Below are 20,343 nucleotides of genomic sequence, written 5' to 3'. Positions count from 1 at the left end.
GAGTCTAAGGTTGCTTCTGGCTTCTACAGGGGTCCCTTGCCAGGTAGTGCTGAGTTTTAGCCAATGATGAAGGCCTAACATTAGCCACCGCGGTGTGAGGGGCAAGCTGCAGGGGGACAACTCCACCACGGTAGACGGATGGCGGGCCCCTGGCCTGAAAGCTATTGATAGGGTCCAGAGCGTGGAGGGCCCCCCAGTGTACTTTGCTGGGGGGGGGCCTCAAGTTTCTCTTGTTCATTCAGTTCCAAGTCTGTTGCCTCAGAGACAGTTCTTTTGCTTTGGTGCTGTGGGCAAAGTCCTGTTGTCATGAACAAGGGTCTCTTCTTGGTCCTTCTTTGGTGCAAGTGGTACAGATCTGAAGTTCTGGTGTAAGGGGCGTCCCTTCAATCCTAGATTTAGGCGAGTTAGAAGTGTGGGAGCTAGTAACTAATGGCTAGCTAGTCCCTGCAGATAAACTGCACCTGAGGTGACCACATCGGGGGGGGTACAGGTCACCTTTTCTATCAAGAACCCACTATTTCTGCCCTCCTAAGCAGGGCAGAATTCTATTTTAGGTGCACAGATCATGCTGCTCTCTCTGGAGGTGTGGCCAGCCTTCCTGGAGGTGTACACCACCTGCATACCTAATGTCCCGCCTTTCCCGGGTGCAAGCCTCAGAGTGACAGCCCAGATGTATTTCAGTGGCAGTGCAGCCTTTAAAGCTTACCGCTCTGATGTGCCACTTCACTAGCCTGCTGAGGAAGGGTCGGTGGGGCCTCCTTCCTGCCCCCTTCCTCACCAGCCTTTCTTCCTCACTTCTGGGAGTGATCACACTGCCTGGCAGAAGGTCAGAATCCTGTCTTGGCGGAAGCAGGCACGGGAAAGTGCGGGCTGGTCAACCAGAGCACAGTGAAGCTGGGGAAACCAGGTGGGCAAACTCTAAGGTGCCACCTGTGTGTATGCCAGCCTTCCCTTGACACCAGATGTGTATCAAGGGAAAGGAGGCACGTTGTTTGACACCAAACTCGACATATCCAGGTGGTACCATAATGGAGATAGCAACCCAGCCCTACCTGGCTGCAAGTCCCATCTTACTCTATGGACTGCCTATCACTTATAGTGTACGTTAGTGTTAAAGACACTATAGAGACATATAAGCTTGCACTTACATGTCTACACTATTAATATGCTGTACCTTCCTCCTGGGCATAGTAGGAGTTCTCTAGGAGTGACTGACATATATTAAGAGTAGCATAATTTGACTGCCATTCATGGTAAGGGCACAGTCGAGTTCAAGCAGTTTCAACTGCTCCTGCTGTCTGCAATGGCAGGCCTGGTGTCAGTAGGTTGCTGGGGTCACCCAGGGTGGAACAAAACCATGCTGCAGTCCTGGGGGGCCCTTTACCATCTATGCCCTGTGTACCCATGGTACCATATACTAGGGAACTTTTAAGGAGGTAAAGCCTCTGCGAATTAGGATTGCCATTTCACACACAACAGTTTTGTGGAAAGAGCACTTGACCTGGGGCCTGGTTAGCAGGCTTCAGTGCACTGATGGAGTCGAAAACCAGCATCTAGTAGTTCAAATAGGTGTAAAAAGTGGGGGTATATCTGCAAAAACCCTGTTATCCTACAATACCTATTTTTTCCAAAGATTTTATGTATTCAATCTTTCTCAGAAACAATAAGAATGACACATCTAAGGTAGACTAAACTGACACACCCTACACTTCAAAGTAGGCGAAAGTTAAAGATATAGTAGTTGTCTACAAAAACCACTAAACAATAGGATGTGTGGCAACACACAGGCAGCATTCTCATTAGTCACATCAACGTCCTCATCTTAAAGGGGTAAGGGAAATAGGAATAAAAAAATGGTGTAGCCAAAGAAAAGCTCGCAGACCTAACATTGTACTTAAATGCACAATTGTACAGGAACTGTTATTGGGGGTTCATAAACAAAGTAAATGATTGAGGTTTATTGCACATTATGCATTTTGGAAGTTATTTCTATCTTGTAGCTTGTAAGAATGGTGTGTATTGTTTTTTCGTGTCATCCATAACAGAAATGGCAAGGTCACTTGTGCCCTCAGCATAAGAGGTACTGGGCAACACCGGTGATGGCATTCAATAAGGACCATGCCTCCCTCTCTTAGGTAGTGAAGAGTATAGGGATTTTGCCTTTGGGAAGCCTTTTTAGGTCTCTCCTGAGTGAGCGAACGCTCTGTCACTTGTGAGACATTTTGTTTACATACCAGTGTCTTCCTTTCCTAGTGTCCTTCCACTGCTCCGCTTTCTGGGCTATATTTTTCTTATAACGGCAGCACTCCATAAATGCATGTGTTTGCAGGCCGCCTCTCCCCCACCACCCTGTCTTGCGTTATTACTTGTGTGCCAATGTGTTCAAATGCCCCTCCTGCCCTTCTCCCCATGTTATTTGCTTGCCCCCTCCTCCCACTGTCTATGCCCCACCTATCATTAAAAAAAATTGCTGACGCTACCAGCACTACCCACACCACAGCCATTTTTTAAGATTTAATTTTGTTCATCTTTTTTTTACTTAAGCTGCAGTGCCCTTTTGAGTTTTTGCATGTCCGGTCCTACCCTATCGCACATTGTTTCTTGTCTACTCTAACCCTCCTGCTCCATCCCTCGTTGCATGCTGTGCCTGTCCTGCCACAGAAAAAAGAAATGAAATAGCCATATACCTGATGCATATGCACAAGCTATTTGGCTTTGTCAATCTTTTCAAGCTATGTTGTATAGCAACACCGCTGCTGTGTGTCATGGTTTAAAGTAAAAAGTAAAAAAGCTGACGCATTCAGCGTTGACCGCATCATAGCACTTTATTTTTCTACTTTCAGCTGCTCTGCTGTATATCACGGCTAAAAAACAATGACAGAGCCAATCGATCTCGCATAGGTGAGACCTACTGGCTTTGCCAGTGTTTCTTATTTCTTCTTGGGTTCCGTGTTTGGTTTCCTGGTAATCTATGACATCACAAGCTTTGGGTTCATTGTCGCCTCAGAACTTTTAACTTTGTAATGATAAACGTCCATCTGTGGGGGCTTGAAGTGGGAAGTTTAGGTAAGTATAATAATCATGGTAAGAAAAGAAAAGTATTATAGATTAATATAATCGGCAACAGAGTTAGCTAGATGATTATGGAAATCCAAGGTGACTTTGGATATCCTTATCATGTATGCCAGTGGGTAATTTATCGCATGTAATACACTGTCACTCCATCACCTTTCCCACAAACCATTTAAAACCTCAGGGACTGAATCACAAGGAGCCTCCGCACTCGTGGCAGAGGACCCGCAATCATGGTGGGGGCCCCACAATGGGTAACTGCAGTACAGAGGTCCTGCCACGACTGTGGGGCCTCCACCATGAGTGCGGAGGCTTTTTGTGAATAGGGCCGTAGCTCTTTCATATGAGAGAGCAAGCATGTTTGTAAACATGAAGAATACAAATAAAACCCCTAGTGCAAAATTAAACACATCAAAAACCTGTTAGATGTTTGTTGCAAAAGATATAATACATTTTTCAATACAAGTCATTTTAAAAAAAAGTAACTGAAAATATGTAGGAACATGCTGAAAGATTCTAACTTTTCTATAATTATCTAAGCAATGCAAAAAGTGATCATGTTCTTTATGATAGCCACTGTAAGCTAGAACAAGCATTGGCATAGCCAATAGGTCTCGCCTTTAGTACCTTATAAGTGTTTAGCCAGAGATATCGACTTTGCCTATGTCTTTTAGCTGTGCTGTACCAAAGTCTGCAGCATGCTGAAAAGTTATAATAAAGAAGTGTCAGAAGCATTTTTGTTACCTTATATATGACGAAGAAAGCATTATGTACAACTGAACGACCATATTATAAAAGTATTAACAATAAATAATGTCTTGAGTTTTTCTGTCCTTTCAATACTGGCAATTTCTATCTGCCTGTCCCAATGGTTGCTTGTTATGTTTTTTTGTTTTGTTATGGGGGCATAAATAACAGGAGGGTGAAGGTTGGGAAATAGTACCTGTATAACAGTCAGTGAGAGAGTTAGTCAATCAGTCAGTGAGAGAGTGTGAGTCAGTCAGTCAGAGAGTCAGTGAGAGAGTCAGTCAGTGAGAGAGAGAGAGAGTCAGTCAGTGAGAGTCAGTCAGTCAGTCAGTGAGAGAGCTAGTCAGTGAGAGAGAGAGTCAGTCAGTGAGAGAGTGAGTCAGTGAGAGAGAGAGTCAGAGAGTCAGACAGTGAGAGAGAGAGTCAGTCAGTGAGAGAGAGTCAGAGAGTCAGACAGTGAGAGAGTGAGAGAGTCCGTCAGTGAGAGAGAGTGAGTTAGTCAGTCAGTCAGTGAGAGAGTCAGCCAGTGAAAGAGAGTGAGAGTCAGTCAGTTAGTGAGAGAGTCAGTTAGTGAGAAAGAGAGTGAGAGTGAGAAAGTCAGTCAGTCAGTCAGTGAGTCAGTCAGTCAGTGAGAGAGAGAGAGTCAGTCAGTGAGTGAGAGTCAGTCAGTCAGTGAGAGAGTATACTCTCACTGACTGACTGACTTGCACTTTTACTAATAGGAAGTTGGAGATTTTGATGCATTTTTGAGTAAATTAAGTGGTACTTCTGCACTGCTATGTTATGTGTTCATAAATTTGTTTGCGACTTTGCCACAGAGGAGGCACGTTTTCATTGTTCCGGTGCAGAATTAGTTAGCATCCCTTATCAGAAAGCAATTTAATTAACAAAGATAATGCTGGCTGTAATTTTGCACTTTATTACCCATTAGTGTTTTGATGTCTCTCTTTTCTATGTTGATTCTTTGCCACTCGGTCATTGTAAAATTGTACTCCTACCTATATGTTTGTGGACTGCTTTTGTTTTTGGTTTAAAAAATGTGTTAACCCTAAGAGTGGTGATACTGCATCCCTGCTGGTGTTTATAGTGGAAAGAGAAAAGATGCCGGAAGGACGTTTTAAAGGAAGATGGGAGAAACAAAGTGCCTGGCAAAGCTGGGGATGGCAATGTTTCAGGGCTGATCCCGCATCCATGTGGTTACCAGCAGGTGATGATGATGACCCTATCTCGGATAATCTGATAAAATAAAGTGCCTATACATGATTGGCAACAGTGTTATGTAATATATCCCTAAGTAGCACTCCAATACAAATGAATTCTATAGATTTCATAACATAAACTCTCTGCAGTCTAGAAAAAAATTAAAAGAGGATTACAGAAGGCAATAGGAGTCAATCAGCTTTTGTATGGGTTTAGCATAAGGCTCAATGAAAACAGAATGAGATAAAGTCAAGGCAAAAACATTTTAAGTCTAAAGTATGAGACAAGCAAACAAATGTTCAGTCTCTAAAGTCAGGGAGTTAGAAGATTTGCTCAGCTCCAAAATGCATCATTTTTATAGGCAAATCTACAAAGGAAGTAAATGGAAATGAATGAGCAAATGTAGCAATAAACTTACAAATCACATTGCAGATTTCACGTCAACTAATGTCACTATTCTAGCACTAGTCCCGAACTGAATATTAATGTGTCCTGTTCTACCCAACTGTCGTCAGAGGTAGCCGTACAAATCTAGTTACACTCACAATTGAAGTCTTATAAACAATGATGCAGGCAGGAGGAGACATGAATGTAGCAAAGGGCTTCTGCTGTAGGTCTTCGAGAACAGCATGTCACTACAGAGCATTAGTGCACATTTTGGTTTTGTGTGGTATCATTATAAGAAATGAAAGCACACATCATGTCTGCTTTAAGTCCAAGGTGGTAGATAGGCCTAGTTCAGGAAATTACTTTTCTGTCAAGTTCAATGGTTTTGCTTTAGTGCAAAAATGCTCATTATGTTTAGCGCACTTTTTATTAATTCAAAATCAGCTTCACCAATGTGTTGAGTGTGAGGGCAGCCATTGCTTCATAAGAACAAGAGAAAGAAAAAACGAAAGAATAAGCAGCTCGGTTTTAGAAGGTTTGATTTTTTTTTAATTGTGCACGGTCATCTAATCGTTGATAGCAGGTACACAGTGCAGTGTACTCTAGCTAAGAATAGCATATATTGATATGATACAGCATTGTCTGTATACATGTAGAGCCAAAGAACGCCATTATATCCCATGTAGCTCCATGTGGATGTTAAATGGATTTGGAGACAAGGTTTACTCCTGGAGTTACACAAAAACATATGTGAGCATTTATTTCTAGAGAATACTGAGAAAACAAACAAAGCTCTAGAAAGAATAAACATGAGTCACAAACTACCAAATGTATTAAAGGCTGCTGAAAAGTGAATGGACACGAGGAGACATGCTAAATTCTATTTAAATGTGTTGTGACATTTATATAGCGCTTGAGACCTGTGAGGAAACAGTGAAGCACTCCGATTTGCACGGTCAGCAGAGCACCCATTCGCAGTGCACTGCTGGAAGGGAGTTAGGTGTAGAATAAGCTATGTGCGTAGGCCACCTTTTGAAGTGTAGTGGTTTCGCTGCTTCTTCAAGGCTCCAGAAGCCATGGCTTGTGATGGCATGATGGAATTTTGGGCTTCTAACCATCCACATTTTTGCTAACAGACTTGTAAGAGGACGACATCTTGGAAAATGTATTTTTCCAAAAATTAATCTCAGATGTAAGTTTAGCTCCTGTCCTAACATACGAATTAGGCAGCTGTAGTGGTTGGGTTAGCTCTCAATGATGAGGCAGAAGCAGGTTTGCTGGGGAAAACTACTTTTATTTATATCGAGGGGAAAGGAGCGCCGGGAGCCGTGGCCGTGCTGTTCGCGGGCTCCGCGCTGTTTCCACGATCACCGCTGCGCTCTGCGTCATCACATGACGCTTAACAACTAGAGCACGCACACTACATATCTCCCTCCTTTAATAAACCAACAATTGTAAAACAATTAGCCTGAAGTCCCAAAGTCTCACTGCTCAACACCCATTGACTTCTCCCATTTCATAGTCTCTATATTTTGCTGGTCTTACCACTGTTCTCCCAGAGCGGGTACATCTCACCGGGGTAGCTGGGATTTCCTCTGCTTCTTCTTGAAATATTCTGGACCCTCGTCTTCCACCACTCATGTGGCGCTCCCTCGGTGAAGCATTCCTTTGTTTCTCCTGATGTTCCCCTATGCTTGGATCGTCCCTTCTTCTTACTGGCTCTCCATTCCTGTTCTCTTCACTGTTCACTGTTTCTTCCCTCACTGGGACTATCTCCGCAAAGGGCTCATTCTGATGATCACCTTCCTCCTTGGTCCTCCGCAGAATCTTTTTACACTTGGACATACTGTCCTGAGACCAAACCTTTCCATTACTCCGTAGCGCCGCTCTGTTGTAAACCTCCTGTACTTGTAAAGGTGCACTGAATTTACTATCACCTTTCCTTCTCAACTGGGCCAGCTTAACTCGAACCCACTCTCCTTTCTCCAACATAGTCTCTTTGGCATTGCGCCTTTTATTGAAATGATACATGTAAACCCTCTGTGCTCTTTCCAGGTTGTGGTGGACCACAGCAGGGGACCACTTGCTTGTGATCGTGCGTTCCTTCCATACCACATTGTCTTTGGTGAAAGGATCCCGACCTCTCAGAATTTTGAAGGGACTGTATCCTGAGCTGGTAGGGGTGATCCTATAGGCCCACAATGTGCTTTTCAGTTCTTTCTCCCAGTTCTTCCCGGCCCCTATCGCCGCCTGCACTGTATGTATGTATGTATATATTTATAATCTTTTATAGCGCGAATCTGTCACCCCACGGGTATCCTGGCGCTTTGACTGATGAAAATCCTGCTAAAACATCCTACTGGAAATTAGGAATTAAGAAGATACAGTCCTAGGAAAAAGATGTGTTTTTAAGATTTTCTTGAAAGAGGCAAGGTCTTGTGTACTTCTCAATTCCAACGGAAGAGTGTTCCATAATCTGGCACTGATCCCATAATGACTCTATTGAACTGTTCGGCAAAGCCGTTTTCAGCAATATGGTACACCGACGTGTGCTTGATCTTGATCCCGTTCCGATTCATAAAGGTGTTCCACTTTTCTGACGTAAATTGGGGCCCATTGTCGCTTAGTATAGAGCGAGGAATTCCTTTCCTTAAGAACGTTGCCGTGAGAAACTCCAATACTTTACCTGTGTCCATTTCGTCTTGTATGTCTATCTCCTGCCATTTGGAGTACCTGTCCACTAGTACTACTACATATTTTGGAACTCCTTGGGCATCCAGGACTGGACCCAAAATGTCTATTGATAGCTCTTCCCAAGGGTTGTTGGGATTGTCAAACTTACCCATGGAGGGCCGTAACAAGCTTTGTGATTTATCTGCATTTTGGCACTGCATGCATTCTCTGACATGCCTTTCTATCTGGACATCCATCGCTGGCCACCGGTACATTTGTTTGGTTCGGAGTTTGTTTTTCACAATTCCCAGGTGCCCTCGTGTAGGATACTTAGTAGATGCAGAACCAGGGACACGGGAGGAACTACTTTACCATTTCTTAACAAGAATGTACCTTGATCTCCGACTGACAGCTCCTCACGTACTTCAAAGAACTTCCTGTGCTCCGCCTTTAAGTGTATTTCTTCCGGCCATCCCTGCAACACAAACTTCTTCACCGGCACCAGGTCAGCATCCTTCTCATAGGCTTCTCTCCATTCCTGCACACTTATCACTTTCTCATGGTCTTCTAGGAAAGCCACACTGATATTCTCTTCTTCGGTGAGTGATGGTGCTTCCTCCATGGCTGAAGCCCTGCTTAAGTAGTCAGATACTTTATTTTGTATTCCTGGGATATACTCCACATCATACCTGTAATCCAACAGTTTCAAAGTCATCTTCGCTATGCGGGGGTGGCATTTGCATGTCCACTCGACGTGAGTACTTTAATCAGCGGTTTGTGATCCGTCCTGAGCTTGAACCTCGTGCCCCAGAAGAATTGTCGAAACTTCTCCATGGCCCAGACTGTCGCAACATCTCTTTTTCCACGACGCTGAACTTCTAATCCGTGGTTGACAGGGACCAGGACGCGAAGCTGATGGTGGACACTTCCCCTTCTCTCGTTTCTTGAATTAGGACTGCTCCCAGTCCTTGCTCGCTCGCATCCGTGGTTAGTATGGATCTCGCCTGTTGATGAAATCCTTGTAGCGGTACCGCTGCACAGATATCCTCCTTGATCCTCTGGAATTCACCTTGCGTTTCATCTGTCCACTCGAAGGATGTTTTATCCCTAAGGAGTTGGCGCAGATGGTGCGTCTTGGTTGCGAAGTGCAACACAAACTTGCTGTAATACTCAGCCATCCCTAGGAAGGAGCGCACTTCTTCCTTGCTCCTTAGCGGTGGTGCATCCCTTATGGCTTTGGCATTGGCCTTCTTGGGCGTGACTCCTTTATCACTGATCTCATGGCCCAAGTATGTGACTGACGTCATCCGAAAAAAATGGCACTTCTCCCATTCTGCTGTTAGGCCATTCCGTTCCAAGACCTGTAACACCTGGATCAGTTTTGCATCATGGTCCACATTATCTTTGCCCATTATCAGGATGTCATCCTGAAAGTACTGTACTCCTTCAGTGTTCTTAAACAACTTGTGCATCAGTTTCTGAAACACAGCCGCTGCCGATGCGAGGCCGAACGGCATCCTCCGAAACTGGTAGCACCCAAACAAAGTTATAAATGACATCAGCTTGCAGCACGTATGGTGTAGGGCTATTTGGTGATATGCTGAAGTGAGATCGATGGGGGAAAATCTTTTCACCCCTTTTGTTTTTGCCAACATTTCGTCAATTCTAGGGAGTGGGAATTTTTCAACCACAATGTTCTTATTCAGCTCCCTCAGGGCCACACATAGACGAACCTTACCATTTGGTTTTCTCACTACCACCAGTGGAGATAGCCATTGCGCACTGTTGATCGGCTCGATAATCCCATTACCTTCCAGCCTCTGTAATTCTGTTTGTGCCACCTCCCTGACTGCTAAGGGGATGTTTCTCACCTTGTGGCACATCAGCCTTGCATCCGCTTTGATCTCTATCTTGTGGGTGAATTTCGTCAACTTTCCCACTTTCCCTCCAAATACTGAGGGAAAGTCGTCCTTTAAGCTGGAGACGTTGAGTTGTCGTCCTGGACTGGTCATCAGCACTTGTGTAGCTCCTCCTGGATCCAACTGTATGCCCAAATCGCCATGGTCGACCCAGCCCAGGACCGACGGGCCCTTCTCAGCCACATACAACTTGCATGTCGCGCTGCGATCCTTAAACTCAAATTTCAGGACTCGATATCCCAACATGGGGATCGGCTCCCCTGTAAATGTGATTGGTCTTATATCCGGAGGTTCCAGGTGGGGTCCTAGCTGTTGTTCAGAGCTCTCCTCCCACACTTTCCGTTGTACTATGGTATACAGGGATCCCGAATCCGCCACCATCTGTATGTGTACACCCCCAATGGCCATGTCACATTGCTGGTTTTTGGAGCGGGTGCAGTCTATGCCTAGTATTTGGTCTTCAATGCACAGCACGTTGTCTTCCTCCTCCACTTCGTCACCACCTTCATCTGGTTCCTGTGTGACATACTTGACCGATGGACTTATCAGCTTGCGCCGGCATACTTTCTCATAGTATCCTACTATCCCACAGAACATACAACGCTGGACATCGTTATCATAGGCCGCGTGGGACTGGCTACCGCACCTGTAACACCCATTGTTGTTGTCATTCGGGGTTTTCCTCCCTGACGCTGGTCTGGGCGTCTATTTAGCCGAGGTCTTCTTATCGTCCATCTCTGCTCTAGCCTTGGCCGGTGACTCTGATTCCGTGACTTTGTTGACCATGAGCCTTGTGGCGGTTCCTTTCTTTGCGGCCTCTGCACATCTTTTTGATAGCTCGGCTTTCTTCACCATGGCTATGACCTCCTTCAAGGATGCATCTCTATTAACCCACAACTTGTCTTGTATAGCTAAGTTTGTGGTGTGCATGACAATTTGGTCTTAGATGAACTCGTCATGTAGGGCGCCGAACTTGCAGGTGATCGCCAGTTTCTTCAATGCAGCCACATACTCATCTATGGACTCCCCTACACCTTGTTTTCTTTGTTGGAAGTTGTACCGGTCTATGGACGTGCACACCGCTGGTCTATAGTGGTTGTTGAGATCTTCTATCGCATGTTGAAATACGTCGTCATCCGCTGCTTGTCTTGGTATAGGAACTAGATTTTTATACACTCTAATACCTTCTGGGCCTAGGTTATGGAGCAATATCCTCCTTCTTCTCTTGCTAGGGAATGCTTCGCCATTTCATCTTCTAGAGCCTCCAGGTAGTTCATAAAATATTCTCTCCAGTCCTCCCATTTCATTGTGGGGTCCCCCCGGCCGTGGCAGAAAAAGAACTGGCGTGGTAAGTGAGGAGGGTTGGGCGTACATCTCTGCTCTCGTGTCTGGCGCTTCTCCCTCTCCTCTGGGGCTGCCTAGTGCACCCAGTCTGTGTTGTTGCGTGGGGCTCAATTGGGGCGTGGGTTCCCCCACCGTACCTTGCTGTGTCTGCTCCACCAGGGTCCTGGCGTGAGACTGGTGGCTGGAGGTGTGGCACCTGGTGCTTCCGTGCCCGGCTGGCTGTATTGTCTCCCCTCTGGTCTCCTATATTCCGGTCCTCCTCGCTGGCGAAGGCACCTCTTCACAGCAAAGACCCGGGTGCCTGGGAGGTTTCACTCTGTGCCTAGCCTGGTGGTCATCTGGGTCCCTTGCCGCCCAGTGGTTGGGCTGTCCGGTTCAGCCGCTTGCCATGCCTCGTGTGCTCCAGCCTTCAATTTGTGGATAGGCTTCCTTTGTGTGTGTGTGGAAGCTGTACAGTGTCTGCAGCCTTTCTTCACTGCCGCGCCCCTACTCCCCTTGTTGCTTTGTACCTTGGCCTTCCCCTGCCTCTGTTTGCCTCCAGTGGGTCGTGGGCCACTACCTGGCCGTCTCTCTTCCCGTGTCCCGTCCTCGTTACCAATTTGTAGTGGTTGGGTTAGCTCCCAAGGATGAGGCAGAAGCAGGTTTGCTGGGGAAAACTACTTTCTTTTATATCGGGGGGAAAGGAGCGCCGGGAGCCGTGGCCGTGCTGTTCGCGGGCTCCGCGCTGTTTCCACGATCACTGCTGCGCTCTGCGTCATCACGTGACGCTTAACAACTAGAGTGCGCACACCACAGCAGCTCTTTCTCGCTCGACGCCCCGCCTCCCCCAATCGCCCCCCATTCCCGCATCTCTTCAATTTCTCCGTGTGCGTCGGCTTGTCAGAGATCAGGTGAGCTGCTACTGCGGGTAAACGTTTCTTTAATAATCTTCACAAGGTATTTCCAGATAGAATCTAAAGGGTTTTGAAGCGCTCGCACAGGTGAAAATCACATTATACAGGCCTCAAACATGCGACACAAGCGCGCCCCAACCGCCCTTCAAGTTTGAAAACGTTCTTCCTAGAACAGTTTTTTCAGTCTCTATTAATGAGAGTATACAGAAGGGGAGATGAGAGAGACAACTCGGGACTTAACTCCTCAACGTTGATTTGGGGAAGCCCTAACACCTGGCTATATGTACCTTTAAAGAGCTGTAACTTCAAAACCGCGTGTTTTGGTTTAGCGAAAACTTCTGGAATAATTGTTCATCTGTTCGCAGCCCCGCTCACGTACACCGAGCCCATGCTGCTGAGAGTGTGCTCCGGTGCTTGCACTTGGCAGGTCAGGAAGTAACTACCAGCTGCCTCCAATCAAGAGATGTTTCTTTCGCTCATTGGAATACACAGCCCGGAAAGAGGGGCACCACATTTCAAAAGGACATGCTGCAATGTGGCGTTCTCAATCAGCGTTACATGTGGGTGAAGTACTCGTTCGGGATCCTTGATTGTGCGTGGCTTGGCAGGTTATGATGAATAAGTGGGGGGAGTGCGGCTGATAGCAGGGACGCACAGCGTTTTCCTTGCGGGAGCGAGCGCAACAATTGCTACCAGGGAACCGCCAAACATGCACGTGTTGCCATTGAAAGCAATGCAACCCGTGCACTTTTTCAGGGCAAAAACTGAATCGATTCAGAGAAATCTCAAGACCTAAAAATAAACCAGAAGACATAAAAGCTATAGTTAATGTTCCCTCCTTTGAACAGCTGCTCGGTGACCTGACCTATCGTCCATCTCAGCTGGTGGGTCTGGCAGCAGTCATTGTGCGGACAGAACTCCACTGAAATAACTTATTACAGTCGAGTTCTGACGTCTTTTCTTTACAATCGGCTACTGAGTGTGTAACTAGACGCCGATTATAAAGAAATTAGAGCTGTGTATTTATACAGGGATTGCAAATTGCACGTATTATAGTGTAATTCAACAACGGTGGTGAGAGTTGTTTGTATGCGCCCAGCACATATTAGAAAATTGAGCTGTACACAGTCTTTCACAGAGGCAAGATGGCACTGCATACCAGCTTCTTTAGTTCCAATATTTTTCTCAGTCTGTAAGTTTAATAGTAATGTACAGGATTTATTTATTGATCATGTTTTATGTATGGGTATCAGAGTACTGTGTAATATGTATACACGTATAACACTCAGAAGTATAACATATAAGAACTCATATAAAGATATGTTAATAATGCCCATTGCATAAAATTGTATATAGCTGAGATATATGTATATTAAGATTGAAGAGATACAATGTTTTATTAGGTACAGAGAGTTAGCCATAAGTGTTTAACTCCTCGTTGTTTTTCACAGCCCTCATGATAGTAGGTCTGAGTAGGCTGTCTTTTATTTTCATGTTAGACACGCTGTCACAATTGGGGCTAAGATGTTGTCTGTGACTTTGCGTCATATGTGTGGCTAATCCCCTCTTAAAACTGAAGGCTCGTATCGGAATCATTATTAACTGTCTTGCATTCCTCAACTTTATGAAATCCAGGGGTTTCATTTACAGATGATAATGATGCTCAATCCAGATGAAAATGGGGCCCATCCATGACTTTCCAGGTGTATTCTCCATTGAGGATATCTGCAGAGTAGCCACATGAGTGGATCTGAATATCTTCTCCAAGCGTAACTCTTCGGAAGCTTTTTTTCACAGTATCATAGCCTGAAACTTGGTCTGAATCTATGTGACCTCTACCCCCAGATTTACTCGTCTTAATCTTTTTTTTTTACAAAAACATTTAAGGGAAGAGGATAAAGAAAAGTTGTCTTCATGCTTATTTGACTACTATTAGACTCCTTGCTGTCAATGCCTATTCTATGCCTGGATTTAGCACCAGATAATGCTCTGTGTTACTGTGACCAATATTAACTGGACCAGAGAGAGGGGGCGGGGCTCATGGTGCAGCATTGACGTCATGGGGGCATGTGAATTTGCCATATAAATTTTAAATAACTGTGTTATTAGCAATTTCATCCACCACCACTAGCTGACATTCATTCCCACAGATTGGCAGGAGGAAAGACCCTATCAAACTTCACAAAAACTCTTCCTATTTACGCTAGAAGTGTATTATAGGTGCATTAATGTGCATGATGAAACTATCCGCTTTAAAATGTGAAACTTTTATAAGGTTTATTTTCTACTTGATTGGTGAATCCCATGTGTAATTTTACACAGAAATATGTCACGACCTGGATGAAGAGGACTCCAACACTAGCTTATCAGAAGAAGCAGGGACATCCGGTATAAAGAAGGAAGGTACTGATGTAGTCATTTTTTTTAATCTATTTTAAGAAATTATTTGACATTTGAGTGTTATAAATGTTTGAAAGATAGATTAAGAAATTAAATACAGCAAAATAAAACAGACCTAATTTCCCAAAGACTTTCTTAATGTATGACTGGTGCACGTCATGATTACTTTTAATACTAAGGGCTGATTACAAGTTTGGCGGTCCCACCTCCGCAATTGCGTCGGTGTTGGATTCACCACGCTGACTATGTGATCTGCCCGCCGTATTACGATGTTGTCGGATTTCAGAATGAAAGACCACTATGAGCACCACCACCAGCCATTCCCCCACTGCCGCTGTGTCGCTCGGGGGAAAGCATCTGCCATGAGGAAAAACAGAGATGTTTCTGTGCCGTCCGAATTATGAGTTGGCTTTCCGACAAGCCGACCGTGGCGGTGGGACCGCCTGCTTCAAGTCGGCAGAATCAAAGGATCTGGGGTGCATACTCACCCATTTCCTTTTCTTCCCTTCAGTCTCTTATGTGGATCCCGTCCTCCAGGTCCCCCTTCAAAGCAGCACCTTGACTCCGAAGAAAATTACCTTTTTGGTGCCGAAATCCAGGTAAGTCAGTTTTGTAGTATTTACCCAATGACTGGACTGGGCACATATGGTCCAGACTCCAGCAATTGGTAGTAGGTATTTTTTCACATGTGTCATGCATATGTGTACATTCAACACTTGTGCAGCCAGAATATACACACTTGCATCGACAAATATGAAAAAACATTCACCCATGTCAGAAAGACTGCTGTTCGGACCGCCAAACTCGTAATCAGGCCCTAAGTGATCACTTTTAATGATATTCCCAAAACATTCTTATTAGGTAATGGAGAACCTGACACACCCAGGCTATGCTGCTCACTCTCCAGTGAAAAGAGCATATCACTTACCCTTAAGAAAAGTGGACAGATTCCCCTTCCAGTAGCACAAGCATGGTGCATATGTTAATTTAAATCCAGTTATTTAAAGGCTTTGTTAACAAACAATTGCCTCCCCTGTTACATTTTGCTCACTGTTTTCTCTACCCCCTTCTGTATAACATCACTGCCTATAGCAGCATCTGCAATTAGACTGTAAAGTGCTCTGTCACCAAGATTATGTGTATGGTCCACACTATATAGACACTCATGGCCTAGTTTTATTTGGGCCAATATCGCAGGAACACAAATTGCATTTGGGATTTTGTCTGGAATGTAATTACTATTTATTGTGACATGGTAATTAGCAAGTTTGACCCCTTGGTATGGGACTTGGAAAATGATATGCAAAATAGGCGTGAGATTGTCCATTCTGGCTTTCACCAACATAGTTAGCAGTAATTTGCTGAAACAAGACCCTCATGAATTTCTAAAGGAAACCCTCTCTCCATCCTCCTCGCTCAGTGTCTGGGTCATAACCCTCCAGCCACAGTAATGCAGGCAATATATTTGCCAAGTCTGGACAAACCTGTCCCCTTTTCCTTCTTGTGCCATGGTAAACCAGGGGCTTCCTAATGGATCTCACTGGTCCCTGTAATCAGACTCACACAACACACAGAGAGTCCTACTACCATATGTGTTACACATGCAGTGAGCATGTGTGCACACACACACACAAACATGCACTCTCGCCACACTCTTTCTCCATGGCCACTGTATATCGGTGGAAGTTCTGGGTGTGACACCACAATGGAACTTTACACGATTGGGGTCCCTAGACTACCATCTCATTGACACAGGAAAAAAGTTTGAATGTACTGTTTTTTCAAAAACATGGTATGCTGCCACCACCTCTTGGGGTGGCCCTCCAGGTCACAGGATGGGTCCTGAACCTCACATTGTCAAGGACAGGCTTATGTCTCTGCACACAGGCTAGATTAGTGTGATGCCAGGGCCAAGGTAAAGGTCAAGATACCAGTTTTAATTGCATTCAGGCACTCATAGCAGGCGTGCATGCCAGTTTTCCATGACGGGGACATTCCTATCCATAAAATCACTTTACCATCCTATGCCTTAACTAGTAAATGTGTACATTATATAAAGAAAATGTATAGGTATTTAAAATATGGTTATGTATAAGGCTACAGTAGTGTGCATTGTGTATCACTGTCCCAATTGTGTGTTAAAATTGGTTTGTTCCAATATCTATAGCTACATGATTTGTTTTTGGTGATAAAAAATCTCTATTTACAAGTCTTTCCATTTCCATCTTCAGGAACTCAAAAACCATTTCCTGACTCCCCGTATCCTCAATTGTTGAATTCTGCTGCATCCATTGAAAGCGGAAGACACTGGGCTGTGGATGAAGTCAGAGCTCTCATACAAGTATGGTCCGACAAGACCATCCAAAGACAGCTAGGAGGGACAGTGAGGAACAAACAGATTTTTGAACGTATCGCTATTTTACTTAAAGAACATGGAATTGAAAGAGACTGGAAGCAGTGCAGGACTAAGTACAAAAACTTGAAATACGAATACAAGATGGTTAAAAAGTCTCGTGGCTCGGGGGACAAAAGCAGAATGATGAGGTTTTTTAATGAACTAGATGAAGTTCTTGGACCAAAAACTCCAGGCCAATTGAATCATTCCAATATGAAAAATGAGGAAGACTCGGTGATATGTACAGACAGCAGGATACTTCCTGGCTCCATTGGTAAGGTTCATTTGTGAACGTCTTCCATTTTGCTTTTAAAGACAGCTACTCTCTCATGGAATACATTACTAGTGGTTAGCCAGGGTCTTTTTCTAGTTAAAAAGACTCTTTTTAAGCCCCGCCTTCATATACCTTATGGATTAATTAACTTGAGAGAGCCTCCCTCAATCAGCAGAGACCTCTTCCCTGCAGGAGAATATGTGAGATTGTTTCGATATCTACTTGCTTGCCTGTCGGGTAATGGTGAGTTTTCCAGGTGCTGCTATAGATTGTGTACCTTGGGGGAGGGGTAGTATAATTCTGTAGTGATAGGAGGTGTGTCCACAGCACATGCAGGGGTGGGGTTTTGTGTGATTGAGGATGGCTTTGGGACACTATTGGATGAAAATCTGCAGAGGCGCCTCCTAGTAGTTTGGGAGTTAGAATTTTCTAGTAGTCACTGAGTCCTTTTCATAAACCAACAAGCTGGTGATTGCTGCTATTCAGGCTCCAGCCTTGTGCCCTAGGTAAGGGGAAGGGAACATTTTCTGCAGATCACAGTATGTGGGTGATAGTTCTCGAAGCTGGAGCGGGCTCTGGGAGACCCCATGGTTGACTGAGGCACCTCGTGGTAAGGTGCCTCAGGCCATCCTCTTTTATGTTAATTTCTGGATCCTCTGTCAAAGCTGGAGAAGATGTCAATAACCCAAACTTGATCCGCACCTAGTAAGGTAGTAAGTGGGCAATGCATTACTTGTAACCATGGTAGTGCTATGAATGGAGTTAAGAGAGGAAAGGTTAGTTGAGGCTCCAGTGTTCAGAACTAATGATGGGTGGGTCTCTATGGTACAGAACTAGACACTTTCCTCCTTAGGGTGTCTAGGATTGCTCATATACCAGTGGACCTGTGCAACTTTAAGGAGAACAGTCTTTACATTGGTGTGCATGACCTTTCTTGCCTCAGTTAGAGAAGTCCTTCTATAGTCAGCGGACTCAGAAGTAGATTGACGTATTGTCAGCATAACAGTGAAATGTGAGTCCAAGTTCTCCTACGAATCACAGTGGAAAATAGAAGCAAATCCTGAAGAAAATAAATGACTGTGGTCATATGCCAGAGGTGATCAAGGTGAGCATGGAAAGGAATTAGTTCATGTGGTATCCAATTTGATGTGGGACTCCATTAAATTATTAGGCGTGGGATGGAACAGTGTCTGTCATTAATATTTTTATACTATATATTTTCTATGGTGGACTGGCAGCGTACAAGGATAGCAGGATGTGTTTTTGAATTCGTTCCTTGAACTTTCTTTAGACAAATCTAGTTAAACCACTCTAGCATGAGCACAATAAGTGTTTCCTGGTCAGTGTCACCTGTAAGGCAATGCAAGTACATAAATTGAAGGTGGCTCTAGAGGAATTTTCCTTGTTCAACAACTTAAATTGACCTGCTATTTAGGATGTGCGTGAGCCTTGTATTAAAGAACGCCTCAGTTGGTGAGGCAGGTGGGCTGTATGTTGTGGCGTATTCATGTTCTTTTTCTGGTGATGAATAACGCCTTCTTGCAGTTGATGATTACAATTCATTTTTTGAAGGTGAAGTGGGTTGGCTTAGTTAGGGGTATAGTTGGTAGGGCTGGTGTTGTTTCATGGGCCATTATTAACAAAGAATGATTGTTGATAGCAGCACAGGTGTAATGTAATGATATCTTCTTGTGTCTTTCACCTGAAAATTCTAAAAATAAATATCCGGTTTTCTGCCACCAAAAGATACTTTACAATAAATACAGATTTTTTTCTGCTGCCAATGCTTGTTATCTGGGCATGAGTTAATATGATTGGGGGCTTGTAGAACACTGCGTCAGGACTACTGAATAGGCTATGCAATGTAATTCTCAGCAGACTTGCAGCTATCATAATTGATACCAGTACAAATACAAAGTAAGTTCAAAACCCTGTGTAAGGTTCTCTTTGCCTGGGACCAGCAAGAGTCATGGTTTCAGTCTGCCCAGTTTCACTAAGCTATTGAGAACAGCTTTGGAAAGTCAGTCTAGTACTCTAAAAGTAAACAGGGCCAGAGCGGGTGATCATGTATTCCCAATTCTGGTGTCTTCACTTTACTGCTTCCAGACTTTAAAAGAATAATTTTATGTTTTCATGGTTGCCTAAAATTGTATCTACCTTGACTTGGTGAAAATTAAAGCACAAACTGGATGTTCAAGCTAAGAGCAAAGACCACAGCACAGCGCTCAGAACTGCACTACAAATGTGTACTTGCCTAAGCGAAGAAGAGCTGCTGATTTGGTAGCCTCTGTGTGGATTGACTTGTGGTTGTAGTATTCTTTCAGCTCATTTTGGCCTGGAAGTTTGGAAGGTTGTTGGCCAGAAGAGGTCTGAGAAACAAATTTCAATTTAACAACCTTGCTGAAGGGACCTTTGCTGCGGATGTATGCAATTAGGTTTATGCAGTTGCCTTTGGTAGTGGAGCCTAAAGATATGGGCATGGTAATGTTGTGGCTCCCGAGCATTGCATAGAGTTGTTTAAAAACCACGTGAATATCTTCTAGACATTACAATGGTCAGCTCTGTGGATGACCAGGAAGGAAATGTTTTGAGGCAAAAAGTGGAAGACATGGATATTGATGGCCGGGATGTCTGCTTTCAGTGTGTGCGCAGTGTGAGGGGCCTCTCATCCATTGCAAAGGGCCAGACTGGGGGCTGTTCTGGAGTCTCTGAGGTGGTTTGTGAATGACTTTAATGCCATTGCAAGTGTTAATTGGAGTAAGCCTTTGAGCTTACCAGAGGTAAAGATAGGCGCATTCATGGCAGATGTCTATCAGTTGTAGTGTAGGGTGAGGTAATTCATCAGGAAATAACCTTAGAGTGACAGAGTGTATGTTGTGTGTGCTGAAGATGGCACTGTTCAGTTCTTTTATGGGTTCCTGTGACCTGAAAAGCCAATGAGGTTTTGTGTTTTAGGTCTGCCGAGGTGACAAAATGGAGAGGAACTGGTTTCACAAGAGCTGATGTTTGACATTGGTGTGCTTGGAGCGCTGGAAGACT

General features: G+C 44.5%; 1 protein-coding gene across 1 annotated transcript in view; it reads left to right on the top strand.

Annotated features, from left to right (window-relative positions):
• PAICS (phosphoribosylaminoimidazole carboxylase and phosphoribosylaminoimidazolesuccinocarboxamide synthase) overlaps positions 1-20,343 on the top strand; it is a 321,486-nt gene that overhangs the window by 158,047 nt on the left and 143,096 nt on the right. Inside the window, exons 7-8 of the mRNA XM_078678871.1 lie at positions 14,558-14,638; positions 16,867-17,304. Coding sequence (XP_078534997.1) covers positions 14,558-14,638; positions 16,867-17,304 — 519 coding nt within the window. The remainder of the gene's footprint in view (positions 1-14,557; positions 14,639-16,866; positions 17,305-20,343) is intronic.

Source organism: Lissotriton helveticus, chromosome 2_2 (assembly GCF_964261635.1).
Source record: "Lissotriton helveticus chromosome 2_2, aLisHel1.1, whole genome shotgun sequence".
NCBI classification, from domain to species: domain Eukaryota; kingdom Metazoa; phylum Chordata; class Amphibia; order Caudata; family Salamandridae; genus Lissotriton; species Lissotriton helveticus.
Note: the sequence above shows the minus strand (reverse complement) of the source record. Positions and strands in the feature narration are given on the sequence as shown.